This window comes from Coregonus clupeaformis, chromosome 20 (genome assembly GCF_020615455.1).
Source record: "Coregonus clupeaformis isolate EN_2021a chromosome 20, ASM2061545v1, whole genome shotgun sequence".
In the NCBI taxonomy this organism is placed as follows: Eukaryota; Metazoa; Chordata; class Actinopteri; order Salmoniformes; family Salmonidae; genus Coregonus; species Coregonus clupeaformis.
Genome location: NC_059211.1, coordinates 35,735,018 through 35,752,624, shown reverse-complemented (window position 1 = coordinate 35,752,624; position 17,607 = coordinate 35,735,018). Strand labels below are relative to the sequence as shown.

Sequence of the window (17,607 nt, the reverse complement as noted above, 5' to 3'; positions counted from 1 at the left end):
CTCGTTCTCACTGAAGTGCATTACTCCTCATATACCAGTAGGCTATGATGCCTTATTGATGTCACTTGTTAAATCCACTGCAATCAGTGTAGATGAAGGGAAAGGAGACAGGTTAAAGAAGGATTTCTAAGCCTTGAGACAATTGAGACGTGGATTGTGTATGCGTGCCCTTCAGAGGGTGAATGGGCAAGACATAAGATTTAAGTGCCTTTGAAGGGGGTATGGCAGTAGGTGCCAGGCGCACCAGTTTGTGTCAAGAACTGCAACCCTGCTGGGTTTTTCACGCTCAACAGTTTCCTGTGTGTTTCAAGAATGGTCCACCACCCAAAGGACATCCAGCCAACTTGACACAACTGTGGGATGCATTGGAATCAACATGGGCCAGCATCCCTGTGGAACGCTTTCATCACCTTGTTGAGTCCATGCCCTGACGAATTGAGGCTGTTCTGAGGACAAAAGGGGGAGTGCAAGTCAATATTAGAAAGGTGTTCCTAATGTTTGGTATACTCAGCACATATTGAATATAGGATTACATTTATTTTATACGTTTCTATGACATTTTCAATGCAATTTCAACGTATAGATAGCTCTCATGATTATGTAGAAATTAAATTGGTGTAACAACCTGTTAGTCCGGTTAAGTCAATGTATTTAAGTTGAAGTTTTACCCTAATTTCAATGTTTGCAACACTGGTTGAAATTAGATGAAAACAGTACTGGTTTGTGACTTCTTTCAAATCCAATGTATTTTCCACGGTTGAGTCCACGTCACAATACGTTGACGAATTACGTTGAAACAACGTTGATTCAACCAGTGTGTGCGCAGTAGGTAGCTTCAATCCACTGCTTCTGTATGCTTATTTGACAAGGTTAGCAAATTAGCAAAGGTTGCTAGTCAAAGAAACTAACGAAGCAGTGGATTGAAGCAAGTCCATTCCCATGAACCACTTCAGAGGTAAGATTGCATTGCATGATATTGATGGGGTACTCAGTTTACACTCTACATTAATCCAGTAATCCAACATTCAAACTTGTTTAGAATATTTCAGTAAATAAAATCTAATATTGATCTTTAGAGATAAATAAATAGAAAACGTGTTTTCTTTGCTTGATTAACATAAAATTAGAACATATCATAATTACAGTTAGCCTACTGTTTAAGTCAGAACAAGACAAATAGTAAATAATCAGCATAAAAGTTTGGGAGAAAGCAGATATTTTGTCCATACATACAATAACAACAGTTATAGCAATGCATATAATTTGTGATATGAATGATTGACCCTGTATTCTGATTATTGCTCCTATGGCTACAGTTAAAGGGTCTATTCTCATTGACTGAGAATTAAAGGGATACTTCAGGATGTTATCTACTTCCCCAGAGTCAGATGAACTTGTGGATACCATTTTTATGTCTCTGCGTGCAGTATGAAGGAAGTTGCTAACTAGCGCTAGCGCAATTGCTAACTAGCGTTAACGCAATGGCTGGAAGTCTATGGGTATCAGCCATTGCGCTAATGCTAGTTAGGATTGAATCGTGAAACTACCTCTAACTTCCTTCATACTGGTCAAAGAGACACAAACAAGGCATCCACGAGTTCATCTGACTCTGGGGAAGTAGATAAAGGGTCATTGCCAAAATCCCGAAATATCCCTTTAAGGAGAATTTCGAGAGATTCTCGAGAGGTATTGATTCTTGAGAGCCATTACTGTAATGTAAACTTGCGTATTTCTCACATCTCGAATGCTACCTCCGGATGTCGCACATGACACTCGCCCAACAGTTTCCCCCCTCTGAGCAGGTCAGTGTAAACAGAATTGTCTCTTTGAGCCCAACATTCAAACAGTAAAAATACTAATAGCAGAGCAGCTGAAATGAAACAGCTGAAATGTATAGACATTTTCATTATATTTGAGACTTGTTTTATTGAGCTTTCACCTGAAATTGCAGCAACAGCCTGTTACATTCTGAAATTGTCACCGTAGCTTTAAGAAAGGGAAGCTCAACTGTGTTTTCCCGCTTTGGCTGCTCAGAGTCACAATCCAGGCAAGACGCATGCAGCAAGAAGCTGATCAACTCACGAGGGAAAACGTTTTCAGTCGCAATTTTGCATTTACCTCATATAATGACTTCCATGATATTGATCAAATTAAGCCTGGTTTGTTCTAAGGTAACTTTAATGCACTGAAACTGTACTTTTATATTTGAATGAGAGGGGTAAACGTTCAGGCGGCAGGTAGCTTAGTGGTTAAGAGTGCTGTGCCAGTAACCAAAAGGTCGCTGGTTCTAATCCCCAAGCCGACTATGTGAAAAATCTGTCGATGTGCCCTTGAGCAAGGCACTTAACCCTAATTGCTCCTGTAAGTCGCTTTGGATAAGAGCGTCTACTAAAATGTAAAACAAATGTTTGATATGCTATCTGTGTCATTGTATTGCAAGCTACATTTAATGTGTGTATGAACAAGAAAATAAAACCTTGAATTGTCTATACACTTCGTTGCATTATTCAAGTGTAGCTAATATGTTTCAGAGGAAAAGTTGCTTGCATTGTTGAATAGTTTGCAAGGTTACTGGCTAGTTAGTGACTACTGTGATACTGATTTGTACGTAAATTTGGAGCTGCAGAGCCAGAATGTGACGTTGCCAGCCACAATAAAAAGGTAAGGCAAGGATGTAATGTAAATTGTTTATGTACCAGTCAAAAGTTTGGACACACCTACTTTTTTTCCTATTTTCTACATTGTAGAATAACAGTGAAGACATCAAAACTATGAAATAACACATATGGAATCATGCAGTAACCAAATAAGTTTTAAACAAATCAAAATATATTTTATATTTGAGATTCTTCAAATAGCCACCCTTTGCCTTGATGACAGCTTTGCACACTCTTGGCATTCTCTCAACCAGCTTCACCTGGACTGCTTTTCAAACAGTTTTGAAGGAGTTCCCACATATGCTGAGCACTTGTTGGCTGCTTTTCCTTCACTCTGCCATCCAACTCATCCCAAACCATCTCAATTGGGTTGAGGTCGGGGGACTGTGGAGGCCAGGTCACCTGATGCAGCACTCCATCACTCTCCTTCTTGGTAAAATAGCCCTTACACAGCCTGGAGGTGTGTTGGGTCATTGTCCTGTTGAAAAACAAATGATAGTCCCACTAAGGCCAAACCAGATGGGATGGCGTATCGCTGCAGAATGTTGTGGTAGCCATGCTGGTTAAGTGTGCCTTGAATTCTAAATAAATCACAGACAGTGTTACCAGCAAAGCACCCCCACACCATAACACCTCCTCCATGATTTACGGTGGGAACTACACATGCGGAGATCATCCGTTCACCCACACCGCGTCTCACAAAGACACGGCGGTTGGAACCAAAAATCTAAAATTTGGACCCCAGACCAAAGGACAAATTTCCACTGGTCTAATGTCCAGTGCTCATGTTTTTTGGTGTCCTTTAGTAGTGGTTTCTTTGCAGCAATTCGACCATGAAGGCCTGATTCACACAGTACCCTCTGAACAGTTGATGTTGAGATGTTGAGCATTTATTTGGGCTGCAATTTCTGAGGCTGGTAACTCTAATGAACTTATCCTCTGTAACAGAGGTAACTCTGGGTCTTCCATTCCTGTGGCGGTCCTCTTGAGAGCCAGTTTCATCATAGCGCTTGATGGTTTTTGCGACTGCACTTTCAAAGTTCTTGAAATTTCCCGTATTGACTGACCTTCATGTCTTAAAGTAATGATGGACTGTCGTTTCTCTTTGCTTATTTGAGCTGTTCTTGCCATAATATGGACTTGGTCTTTTACCAAATAGGGCTATCTTCTGTATCCCCCCCTACCTTGTCACAACTGTTTGGCTCAAACGCATTAAGAAGGAAAGAAATTCCACAAATTAACTTTTAAGAAGGCACACCTGTTAATTGAAATGCATTCCAGGTGACTACCTCATGATTCCATATGTGTTATTTAATAGTCTTGAAGTCTTCACTATTATTCTACAATGTAAAAAATAGTAAAAATAAAGAAAAACCCTTGAATGAGTAGGTGTGTCCAAACTTTTTATTGGTAGTGTACATATTGTGTAAATTGAAATCTTGTCGCGCTGCCTCCTTAAATGTTTGTCAATGAGAATAGCCTCAAATTAATGGGCAAAGCATTTATCATTATCACAATGCTGAGGTGTGAGTTGTCTCTTTTGGTAATGGGTTCAAAGTTCTGACTGACTGCTAAACTGTACAAAGAAGGAAGCAAGAAGACACATTTAACATGTGTCCATGTTGCAATATGGCAAGATTATCTGTAGGTAAAACTTCACTTAAACGTAGAAGAGGTAACAGAACTTAGGTTAAAAAAGTTGAGATACAAGGTTCTGAACTGACCGTTGTTCTAGCTTCAGCGAATGTTGTTGGCATTTTTGCCTCTCAAGTAGAATTCTCTGTAACTGTAAATTCTGTAACGTTTCTGTACGTCTAAGTAACAACATCTATCATCTACAGTATAGTATAGATACAGGTCTTATAAAATAGAGAGAAGGGCTAGTAGGTCCATGTGCATATAAAAAAAAACATATAGCTTTAGAATATTTGTATTTATCTCTCTATATATATTTATATGTATCTATCCATATTTACATGTGCAGGATAAAGATCTAAAGTGAAAATGTGTAAACAACCCTCTAGCTCAGGAAGCCACTGGAAGAAGCTCCAGAGGGGGCGTGGCCGTGTGCTGCTCCAGGCTGGGATGCTCATTGGATGAGGGATATGCATGATGCAAGAGGCGCTCATCATGGGGCTCAGTGTGCTCATGGGTTTTGGGGTGCTCATTGGGCAAGGGGGGCTCCTGCTGGGGCGAGGGGTGATCACGAGGAGAGGGGTGTTCCAAGCAGGGGTGCTCATGGCGCTCCTGGGGCTCGTGGGCCGCGGGGTGCTCATTGGACATTGGGTGCTCCAGACAGAGGTGCTGCTGGGGGGGCAAGGAGGACATATTTTTATGTAGTCCCAGGACCTCTACCATGCCAGCCCCTGTATGAGGGACACTGGTGTGCATGAGGTGTCTTTGTAAGTGCTTGATCCAATCCTCCTGGACGGACAGAGGACCCTGGAAGACAAGGTCACAGAATCTGCATGGGAGAGAGAGAGAGCTAGGTTAGGTTTGGTTAAGTTAGGGTAGGCTAGGTTAGGTTTGGTTTGCAGACATATGGATACTATTTAGTAGGGGTGTAACGGTTCACCAAACCCACGGTTCGGTACGTATTGCGGTTCAGTTTCGATACAGTGGTAAAATGATGTTCAGCACTCACAATGTTACTTGCATTGTCTGTTGTGACCGGATTGTTATGTTGGGCCTCTCAAGTTGCCACTCTGATGCTGCGTTTGTAACCATGTAGGAGGTGGGAATTTACCAGTTGTGAAGTCGGAAATACCAGTTGGATGCATTCATGTGATTTGAACTTGTTGAGAAACGCTGATTGGCTAATGGCCAACAAGCTGGGTCAACCATAAACTAAAAGTACAGATATCATGCTTGTAAGCAAATTATGTTTTGATGTTGCATATTACTGCTGAAAATGCTGTTATAGAAGCCTTCCTTAGTAGGTGACATCAGAGGTTACCATGTGGGAGATGTGGGTGCTCAGGATGATAGACGAGTTTCCCACTAGTATATACCAGTTGGAGGGGCGTTAAAGTGGCTTTTTCCCAGTCGTATGTGGTAACTTCCCACTTCCCACTTAGTTTGAACGCACCATGCAACTGCCTCCTTCAGTACCAGATGCGCACTTGTGACTCTCATAAAGATGCTGTGTCTTACGGTACATCTACCACTCCGGGGTAATGTGATAGGCGGTCAATGTTAAATAAGCGCAACACAGGGTGCATTGTCCAATTCATTGAAAACTTCGGCTTTGGTTTGCTTATATAGAGCGGGTACTACCTGTTTGCTGTAATGGGTGCAAGAGGGAAGTTCGTAATGTCGTTCGAGCACTTTCACAAGGTGCTGAAACCCCCTATTCTCAACCACGGAGAATGGGTGCATATGCGTGGCTATAAATCAAAGGCTGTAAAAAAGATAAACATAGCCTACCTATCGCTCTTGTAATTTCTTTGGCCCGGTCAGAATCAGAATTAGCTTGAATGCAGAGGGGAGACGATGTTGAGTTGTTGTTTCTTTGCGTTTCCGTCTTGCTCCGGTATACTGGGGTAATGTCGGTGTAAATGTATCAACATATTTGAGGTGTTGGCAGCTGCATAGGCTATTCTTGTTGAGTGTGGCGACATACTGTTAACCTTTTATCCACAACTCTCTGTCCATCGCCATTGTAATCTACTGGGAAGCAAAAATGTTCCCAAACTGGAGATTTCAACGATGATGGAGAATACTCCAATTCTGGTTTATCGACCCAACCCCTCACCATCGTACAGAACTAGTTCCTCACAAAAGGACAGTTTGAAATGCAGCAATTCGGATTAGAATTTTGATCACAACGTGCGCATAGGGTTTAGTTGTTTTAACGGAATAGCCTGAAAGGTTATTTGATTTACTCAATAGGCAGAGGCCTATAGGCCTAGTGTTTTTATTGCATAAATATTGTTTTTTTATGTATTCATTAGGGTTCACAGAGCAGACCGGACCGAGGTCCCCGTACCGAACGGTATGAATATGTGTACCAAGCTACAGGACTGTTTTGCTAGCACAGACTGGAACATGTTCCGGGATTCTTCAGATAGCATTGAGGAGTACACCACATCAGTCACTGGCTTCATCAATAAGTGCATCGATGATGTCGTCCCCACAGTGACCGTACGTACATACCCCAACCAGAAGCCATGGATTACAGGAAACATCCACACTGAGCTAAAGGGTAGAGCTGCCGCTTTCAAGGAGCGGGAATCTAACCCGGACGCTTATAAGAAATCCCGCTATGCCCTCCGACGAACCATCAAACAGACAAAGAGTCTGGAGGACTAAGATTGAATCGTACTACACTGGCTCTGACGCTCGTCGGATGTGGCAGGGCTTGAAAACTATTACAGACTACAAAGGGAAGCACAGCCGTGAGCTGCCCAGTGACACAAGCCTACCAGACGAGCTTAACCACTTCTATGCTCGCTTCGAGGCAAGCAACACTGAAGCATGCATGAGAGCACCAGCTGTTCCGGATGACTATGTGATCACGCTCTCCGTAGCCGATGTGAGTAAGACTTTTAAGCAGGTCAACATTCACAAGGCCGCAGGGCCAGACGGATTACCAGGACGTGTACTCCGAGCATGTGCTGACCAACTGGCAAGTGTCTTCACTGACATTTTCAACATGTCCCTGACTGAGTCTGTAATACCAACATGTTTCAAGCAGACCACCATAGTCCCCGTGCCCAAGGACTCTAAGATAACCTGCCTAAATGACTACCGACCCGTAGCACTGACGTCTGTAGCCATGAAGTGCTTTGAAAGGCTGGTCATGGCTCACATCAACAGCATTATCCCAGAAACCCTAGACCCACTCCAATTTGCATACCGCCCCAACAGATCCACAGATGATGCAATCTCTATTGCACTCCACACTGCCCTTTCCCACCTGGACAAGAGGAACACCTACGTGAGAATGCTATTCATTGACTACAGCTCAGCATTCAACACAATAGTGCCCTCAAAGCTCATCACTGAGCTAAGGATCCTGGGACTAAACACCTCCCTCTGCAACTGGATCCTGGACTTCCTGACGGGCCGTCCCCAGGTGGTAAGGGTAGGTAACAACACATCTGCCACACTGATCCTCAACACGGGGGCCCCTCAGGGGTGCGTGCTCAGTCCCCTCCTGTACTCCCTGTTCACCCATGACTGCATGGCCAGGCACGACTCTAACACCATCATTAAGTTTGCCGACGACACAACAGTGGTAGGCCTGATCACCGACAACGATGAGACAGCCTATAGGGAGGAGGTCAGAGACCTGGCCATGTGGTGCCAGGACAACAACCTCTCCCTCAACGTGACCAAGACAAAGGAGATGATTGTGGACTACAGGAAAAAAAAGAGGACTGAGCACGCCCCCATTCTCATCGACGGGGCTGTAGTGGAACAGGTTGAGAGCTTCAAGTTCCTTGGTGTCCACATCACCAACGAACTATCATGGTCCAAACACACCAAGACAGTCGTGAAGAGGGCACGACAACGCCTATTCCCCCTCAGGAGACTGAAAAGATTTGGCATGGGTCCTCAGATCCTCAAAAAATTCTACAGCTGCACCATTGAGAGCATCCTGACTGGTTGCATCACCGCCTGGTATGGCAACTGCTTGGCCTCGGACCGCAAGGCACTACAGAGGGTAGTGCGTACGGCCCAGTACATCACTGGGGCCAAGCTTCCTGCCATCCAGGACCTCTATACCAGGCGGTGTCAGAGGAAGGCCCTCAAAATTGTCAAAGACTCCAGCCACACTAGTCATAGACTGTTCTCTCTGCTACCGCACGGCAAGCGGTACCGGAATGCCAAGTCTAGGTCCAAAAGAATTCTCAACAGCTTCTACCCCCAAGCCATAAGACTCCTGAACAGCTAATCATGGCTACCCAGACTATTTGCACTGCCCCCCCACCCCATCCTTTTACGCTGCTGCTACTCTGTTAATTATTTATGCATAGTCACTTTAACTCTACCCACATGTACATATTACTTCAACTACCTCAACTAGCTGGTGCCCCCCGCACATTGACTCTGCACCGGTACCCCCCTGTATATATAGCCTCCCTACTGTTATTTTATTTTACTTCTGCCTTTTTTTCTCAACACTTTTTTTGTTGTTGTTTTATTTTTACTTTTTTGTTAAAAATAAATGCACTGTTGGTTAAGGGCTGTAAGTAAGCATTTCACTGTAATGTCTGCACCTGTTGTATTCGGCGCATGTGGCCAATAAAATTTGATTTGATTTGATTTGATTACACCCGTACTACTTAGCATCTGAGGTGACAACACTGTTCATACGATACACTACATGACCAAAAGTATGTGGACACATGCTCGTCGAACATCTCTTTCCAAAGTCATGGGCATTCATATGGAGTTTGTCCACCCTTCGCTGCTATAACAGCCTCCACTCTTCTGGGAAGGCTTTCCACTAGATGTGGGGACTTGCTTCCATTCAGCCACAAGAGCATTAGTGAGGTCGGGCACTGATGTTGGGCGATCTGGCCTAGCTCACAGTCGGCGTTCCAATTCATCCCAAAGGTATTCGATGGGGTTGAGGTCAAGGCTCTGTGCAGGCCAGTCAAGTTCTTCCACACCGATCTCGACAAACCCTTTCTGTATGGACCTTGCTTTGTGCACGGGGGCATTGTCATGCTGAAACAGGAAAGAGCCTTCCCCAAACTGTTGCCACAAAGTTGGAAGCACAGAATCGTCTAGAATGTCATTGTATGCTGGAGAGTTAAGATTTCCCTTCACTGGAACTAAGGGGCCTAGCTCGTACCATGAAAAACAGCCCCAGACCATTATTCCTCCTCCACCAAACAGATAGCGTTATCCTGGCATCAGCCAAACCCAGATTTGTCAGTCGGTCTGCCATATGGTGAAGCGTGATTCATCACTCCAGAGAACGCGTTTCCACTGCTCCAGAGTCCAATGGTGGCGAACTTTACACCACTCCAGCCTTCGCTTGGCATTGCGCATGGTGATTTTATGCTTGTGTGCAGCTGCTCAGCCATGGAAACCCATTTCATGAAGCTCCCAACGAACAGTTCCTGTGCTGACGTTGCTTCCAGAGGCAGTTTGGAACAATAACAGCACTTACAGGTGACCGGGGGAGCTCTAGCAGGGTAGAAATGTGACGAACTGACTTGTTGGAAAGGTAGCATCCTATGACAGTGCCACTGAGCTCTTCAGTAAGGCCGTTCTACTGCTAATGTTTGTCTATAGAGATTGTCAGCAACCAGTGTGGCTGAAATAGCTGAATCCACTCATTTGAAAGGGTGTCCACATACTATTTTAGAACCGATACATGACCATTTCACAGTATTAAAAGGGTAATCCAGAATATATTGGTGCTTGTGGCCACAGGATGAAACACACAACAAATCAAGATGCCAACGAAAAAGCCAAGTGACAGAAAAGCTTGTTGTGGTCCTACACACCTGCAGGTGAGTCTGTACATCTCCTCAACAGCAGGTGGGAGAGCGGAGAATAGTTTCTTCTTTGGTCCAGCCCTCAACCTAGGCTTCTTCTGTATACAGGAATAGGCTGGAAAACAGTACAGGCCAAGTCAGTACAGACCAACTCATTACAGACCAACTTACTACAGACTTACTCCGTACAACTCTGAAGACTGATTGACACCAGGACAGAGAGTCACAGGTTGTGTCCCAAATGGCACCCTATTCCCTATATAGTGGAATACCTTTGACCAGAGCACTATGGGGCTCTGGTCAAAAGTAGTCCACTATATAGGCAATAGGACGCCATTTGGGATGATGTAATGTTCTGTACATTTTCTACAAGGAACATTCAATACTGTAATTTCAGAAAGGTGCCTTTATTTTCTTGACTTTTCTGATCAGGCTTAGAGAACTTACTTGTTCCTTCCAACATGGCAACCCTCTTCCTGCGTGCGTAAGCGCGAAGATGATTGGACAGACTAACAGCACTGGGGAAGGTTGTGTTACAGTGAATGCACATCTTCTTATTAGATTCATTTCTCTCTGGAAAATGAGACATGTGAAAGGGAAAGAGATAAAATTCAAAAGAAAGCAAAGCACACACAAGTAAAATATGTTCCAAACACTCCTTAACAACACTTTTCTTGCAAGGGAACGTCTTTGAAATAGTGTCAAGAGTATAGCATTTTATTCAAATGCCCCTAAGCCTCCGGATTACCACGCTCTGTTTGTTTTTTACTTCATTAACAGTTATCTTCCATTAGAGACATTTTGTTTGGATGCTGCCCACTTTTTTTAAAAAGTTCAACTTCTACACGCATTACATCTAAATGAATTGTTTGGTTTCAGGGTCTTTGATGAGTGTCTTTGACAAATATAATCTGGAGGTGAGTTGAGGTCTGTAAGGAAAAATCGGAAGAAATATGTCTAAAAGTGACTACAGAGCACATAGAGATGAACATGAAGTAAAACTACTATTCCCTGAGTGCCATCACCTCTCTCTCCATCTGTTTTCATATTGTAAAGATCTGTTTTGCACTCTGCAGTTGGAGATGTGTTGTTGAGAGTAATGTTTATCACAATCTAAGGACTCCAGGGAGCATATTTTCACCTGTAGCAGAAGATTCACGCAGGGTTTGGGACAATTTTGGGGTTTAGAATTTGATTAAGGCTATGCTAAGAAATTCATACTTTGCTGATTGTGTCAATATTGCACATGAATTACAATGGTTTGGCATGTCACTACAGGCTACATCTAGAGCATGCTAAATCGTTAAAATATTTGATTAGGAAAGGTCTCTCCGAACACCCTTTAGAGCAGATTTGATTGGATGACAAGCCCACACCAAGTTTCTATGCAGGCTTTCCTGAAGCTACTGGCAGTGGTGTGAAAATGATAGCGACAGCTTCCCATTCATTTCACACCTAATAGGGGGGAAAACATCTGCTACGGAGGTGTTTTTTTAACTATGACAAGCTACTAAAGGTTATTTAAATTACCTGCAAATCGTTTGTAACAATTGCATGTGCAAAATGAATCTCTTCTTGGTTAATTAACTAATGTCCTTAAAAGTACATATTATACAGTATTCTCCCCACTGTATGTGTTAAATCTCCATTTAACATAACACTGATTACAGCAAAATGGTGTAAAAGCCTTAGTTAGATGATTAAATCTGAATACATGAGTCAGTCTATTCTCCCTTTAAGGTTTCAGCTTTCAGCTATACTGTAAAAAGTAACTATGACATTCAACAATGTCAGCCACAGAACGGCCAAACATTAGAATTCAGATGGACACTTATTAATCTTTCTGCATAACGGATGGAAACTCTTATTAAACAAAGGTGTGTAAACACAGCTGATGTGCTTCCAGAACCATATCGAAAGGACGTGACAGGTTTTAATTTCAATTTCAAAGCCAATTTGGTGACATTTATTATGTTTGTGTGCGTTACAATAATTCAATTGATCGTGAACTTTTCTCTTTTTATATTTATTTTCCTTTTTAGCCTGGCTTCTGCTGCATTTTTCCTGGTGACTTCAAGGTTGCTGACAGAAGAACAGACAGAGTACTAGGGTATGCTGATGCGTCTCACATACATATTTAATAAAGCTCAATTTGAATGAAATGTTGTGATTTAACATGAGCGCCTGTAAATAATGAAAAGCTGTACAGGTAGTAAAAAACACAAAACAGCTGCGGAACAAGACAAGTTCATGTTTAATTATGGCAAGCTGATCATATACTGTAATTGGAGGGCAAACTACTATCTTAACTCTGTATCATTGCACTCAATAAAACTATTCCAAAGATCACCTAAAATAATCATACTTTTGGACTAAACTGATCAAGCCTATGAATGATGATAGAACACTGTGAAAAGAACAGACTGGTGACCCAGTTTAGCTAATAAAGATGTCTGTCACTTCTATCCATCATCTATCTGGCTTAACCGGATTTCTTGTCTTCTTTGATTCTACATCAGTTGAAACAGACCCTTCATATGTCATATATGTTTTGCTGTCACAAAGAGGGGACTTGTTGCACCACAATAATCATTAGCATTAAATCAAATATAATTGGTAGGCAAAGTAACTCTGTAGTTTTTAACTCTATAGTTTTTAACTCTGTTACTTTGCAGAAAACAGAAAATGTCATATTTTGGTTATCTAGGTCATTTTATCCACTGTTCAAAAAATAAAAAAATCTGGTTGCAAAAAATGTTCAACCTTACCATGATGTCACCAATTTTGAAATGTTACAATCTCAACCTCTTTCTCATAACACAATTGGCCCAGCGTCGTCTGGGTTTGGCCGGTGTCGGCCGTCATTGTAAATAAAAATGTGTTCCTAACTGACTTGCCTAGTTAAATAAAGGTTAAATATATATTTTTTAAAACAGTTCTGAAAGTGCTCTAAAATGCTGATATTCTGATGTGTATAGAAATGAGTTGTGAATCTGCTTACCTTGGGCCCAGTGTGGTTCCAGGTTACTGGCCTGTTGGTTCTGTCTCTCCTCAAACCTCTCTTTGGTCACAGTAAAGTGCTTCCTATCTGCTTCATACGATCTGCTGTTATCCCTCAGCTGCTCCTGCTCCTTGTCCAACTTCCTCTTCCTCAGCAGCTCTACTAAAGTGCCCTGGGAAGGTTCCCTGACCCCTCGTATCTGTAATAATAATAATAATATTCATTACAATAATACATTTTACTTGCGCCTTTCAAGATACACAAGGACACTTACAGAATAAAAAAAAATAAAGCAATTATAAACAACATAACTAAGAGTAAAAGTACATCACACAAAATAACATAGCACCAAAATACAACACAACAACTGTACCTCTATACTCTTCCTCTCAGAAAATAACTCATCTCTCTTAACTCCCTCCTCCCTGGGTGTAGTTGCACTGGGCCCCCATGGAGTGGAATTGCCATCCTGGCCCGGCTGGCAGCCATGTTGGATCTTCACTGGGATCCCTGTGGGTGTCAGGAAGAGCCCATCACTCCCAATGAACTTCTGGGAGATGATTGGTCGAGAGAGGAACTGCTTCCTGTTCAGGTTTCAAATGAAACACAACAATGATATAGGATACACTAGTCACAACATATAGCCAGAGAGATACATGAAAAAGTACAATGACATAAAAGTAGACATAATGAAAAATACATTAAAATGAAGACAAATTCAAAATAAATATATACCTGATATAGGATAGAATATTATATTACATCCCTAAAAGGTGTGAACAGTAACTTGTTGGGGAAATGTTTACAGTACCTGTTGAGAGTCTGGAGGATGTTCTGGTGTTCCTGCTCATCCTGTAGCAGCTCGTTAAGGATACACACTGGACTCTTACTGGTGCTGGTGCTGGTCTTCCCTATCCGCTTTAGATGGCCCCTCACATGGTTGGAGAGGCCCGTGTTGGTGTCGAACCAGCCACAGCACAAGGGACAGGTGTGCTCTGCCTGAGACTCTGGCTTCTCAGCTGTAACATGAAGATTAAAAAAAGGTTAGGTTTTAACACACTATCTATATTTACATTAACATTTTAGTCATTTAGCAGACGCTCTTATCCAGAGCGATCTAGGTAAATTACTAGGCAACTTTGTGGTAACTTTGAATATTACACACTATCTATAAAATAATAACATGACACACCTGACTGTGAAAGAAGCAGTCACAAATATAGTTAGCGTGTGATTACAGATGACCCTATTACAGTACAATAGGAAAACAATAAGTCATTGAATAAAGACAGGGAAAATGTAATAAGTTGCTCACCTTTTTTGATCCTCCGTGCCACAGAGGGGATCTTCCTGCGTATGCGTGGCTGTCGGTCCTGTGAAGCTACCTGCTCAGGTGACACCACATGGCGAGCATCATAACTCAGCCCCACCCTGTGCAGGTGCCCTCGCACGTGATTGGACAAGCCCACCCCAGACTCAAACACAGCAGGACAGTAGGGGCAGGACTTCCTTTCTGTCCCAAATGGAGGGGAGACGTCATACTCATAGGAGAGACTCTGGTTCTGTGTGTTGGTGGTGGTGGGTGACTCCGGAGGATCGTCACACACTGAGCTTTCTATACACTCCTCTTTGATGATAAGCTTCTGTATGTCATCGCTGTCATACTCCCCCTCCTTGACTTCAGTCTTTTTTAAATGGTGGTCAGCCTGAGCGGCGTTCTTTTCAAAATGGACGACATCAGCAGCAGGTGCAGGATCTTCTTTTACAAAAGAACCCCTCTGTCTTCGTATGAAGTAGCTACGGGCATAGGGGTTCCTCTCATTCTCACTACTATCCAGGAAGTTGGCTGTAGCCTCGCTGGTGTAGGCACTAAAGTCATACGTGTCCTCATAATCATCATCTCCCTCTTCTGTGTCTTCAGGAGTGGTAGTCTCTTTTAACTTTGGGTTCAGTTTTGGCAAAACATGATCAACCACCTTGTCCACAGTGTTGCGGAAGGGAGTGAACATTTTTCGTTTGGATGGAGACTTTAGGGTAACAGCTTGGGGCTCTGACTTCCTGCAGGTCAAGTTGTTGCTATCTCCCTGACTCTTGTCAGAGTCGTAGCTATGATTTAGCATCTGGCCTGGTTTAGCTGTCTTGGATGTAACCAACACATCGACGTTTGAGGGATATTTTGTCCTTTCTGAGATTCCTGAAACGACATGGTCGTATTGTTGATTGTCTTCCTCAACATAAGGGAGACCTGTTGTCACGTCTATTTTCTCTGTTGGTTTGGGAGATAATTTGCTTGGCTTGTCACTCCTCCACACAGATGGTGACAGCTTGTTTGTTGAGCTGACAAGACTGCAATTGAACTGGGAGGAAGAAAGATCTTTGTAAGACTTCTGTGCGTCTGCTTTGTCTCTCGTGTAAAAGTCAGCTACACTACCAGACCAAAGGGGCAAATCTGCTCTTTTCCAGAAAGCAGGCTTTTTAATACAGAACTTTTGCTTCAGCTGTAGGAGTTTTAAATCTGCTTTCTTGGACGGGTCAGCTAGCCTATATTGATCTTGATGGTCAGGTGCTTTGTTAAACGGTGGACTTCCACATTCATCTTCACAAAACTGGTGTATTAGCTCACAATGGCTCTTCAGGTCATTTTCATACTGGGTGCTGAAAGGGCACACTTTACAGTGAAACAGAACAGATCGTGATTCATTATCTTCATTGTTATCTGTAGGAACCTCTGACTCCTCATCTTTGATCATGTTCTTGTATTTGTACTGCAGTGTGTCACAGTGCACCGCGTACAGGTGTGCTTCCAGCTCCCGTTCTGTCAGGGCCATGTGGTTGCACTCCTCGCAGCAGTAATAACGTTTGTCCTTCTCGTGTGTCTTGGCGTGCTGGACGAAGGTCTTGGGGCAGTTGGTCCCGAACACACACTGCGGGCATTGCAGCTTGGCATTCCTGCCTTCGTCTCGGAGTTTGTTGAGTCCCTGGATCTCCTCCATGAGTTTCTCCCGTCTCTCCTGGTGGATTATCATGTGCTTGAGGAGGGAGTTGCGATCGCGGAACGAACGCCCACACTCCCTGCATATAAAAGGCCGTGGAACGTTCTCGTGGTGGCGTATCTGATGATTATGCCCATCTAAATGATACATCATATGTCTATGCAAATGCCTTTTCTCCTTGAAATTAACATTGCACTTTGTGCATGGGAAGAACGATGGTTCTTCTTCGGATTGCTCTGTCTTTAGCTGCTTGGGCTTTCTACTAAAGAGGGAGTCGGAGTGATTGTCTTCATGGCAATCTGCTCTTACAATCAGTTTCTTGATGATTACAGGCCTGTCACTGGGATGCTCTTGACATGAATTCACAGAAGCCTGTACATAATCCTTTTTACAGGGGGATTCCTCTTCATTTATGTCAAAATCCTCCTCATCATCATCCTCCTCTTCAATATGCCATTTTTTGTAGGTGTGATTTGAGCTGCTGTTGTAAACTTTTTCAGGAGAGCCTGACGTACCCACCAGGTGTATTTTACGCTTCCTCTGTCTTTGGCTGGTAAGCTGAGGCATCACTCCCACTCCTGCAGTGTTTGTCTCTAAGCTGCTGTCAACGTTACGATTGTTCCACAACACCCGTATGAGCTCTTTCTGAGAATCCCAGTGTAGTGCGTCAGTCCCGTCAGAACCGTCCGACGAACTCTCAGAGGATTCTGTGGTGTTTAAGTCCCATATAGATCTAGCTCTAGCCTTGACTCCCTCAGCCGTCCATATTTGGTTAATTGCCGTTTGGTGTGGCTGTGGACTGTGGCCTGACAAGGTGGTGTCAGAGGCCTGGTAGGGCAGTTCAGCCTCACTCTCCCCAGAGTCAGATGGCGATGTGTTGTTGGCTCCTGGCTGCGTGGTGGCTAGTGTTTTCAGAACGGGCCCTAGCCTTGCTGGGTTCTTCGTGGCGTCTGATTGAAGCTCACTGGGTGGCGGTAACACCTGAGGGCTTGAGTCCCTCCCTGCTTGCCGTAGTTGGGCGTCCTGGGCCTCCACCAGGACAGTGTTGGGCGTTGTGCTGTCTTTGTTCAGGCCACAGCTCTCCTCTGAGTTAGGGTGTGAAGCAGGTCCATTAACAAGTGCTACTGAAGGTAGTGAATGGGGTGCTTGGGCTGTGTGGGGAACAGCAGGGACACTGCTGGGTACAAATGGACTGGGCTGTGCACCATTTAAAGGGTTTGGGAGTCTGTCAGAGGACAGCTGCTCTGACAACCCTGCAGCATTGTTCTTTAGGGAGGACGTGTGACGCTGTAATGGCTCCTGAGTGGCACCGGAGCTGTCACACACTGGTTCCACCACATCTCCTTCTTTGTCTTCTTGTGCATTTGGCTTTATATCAGCCATCTCACCAGTATGTTCTGAGAAGAGAGAAATAGAGAAAAACCACCAAATCAGCTTAAAACATACTCAATAATTTATATCGTGTTTTGAGGGCTAAAGGCGATTAAAAATGGATGATT

General features: G+C 43.5%; 1 protein-coding gene across 1 annotated transcript in view; it reads right to left on the bottom strand.

The window, feature by feature from the left end:
- Positions 1-4,005: 4,005 nt before the first annotated feature.
- Positions 4,006-17,607, bottom strand: part of LOC121533924 (zinc finger protein 644) — a 32,136-nt gene continuing 18,534 nt past the window's right edge. Inside the window, exons 3-9 of the mRNA XM_041840287.1 lie at positions 14,431-17,505; positions 13,927-14,134; positions 13,489-13,699; positions 13,116-13,314; positions 10,562-10,687; positions 10,124-10,229; positions 4,006-5,121 (exon numbers count right to left, since the gene is read on the bottom strand). Coding sequence (XP_041696221.1) covers positions 4,683-5,121; positions 10,124-10,229; positions 10,562-10,687; positions 13,116-13,314; positions 13,489-13,699; positions 13,927-14,134; positions 14,431-17,491 — 4,350 coding nt within the window. The 5' untranslated portion in view covers positions 17,492-17,505 and the 3' untranslated portion in view covers positions 4,006-4,682. The remainder of the gene's footprint in view (positions 5,122-10,123; positions 10,230-10,561; positions 10,688-13,115; positions 13,315-13,488; positions 13,700-13,926; positions 14,135-14,430; positions 17,506-17,607) is intronic.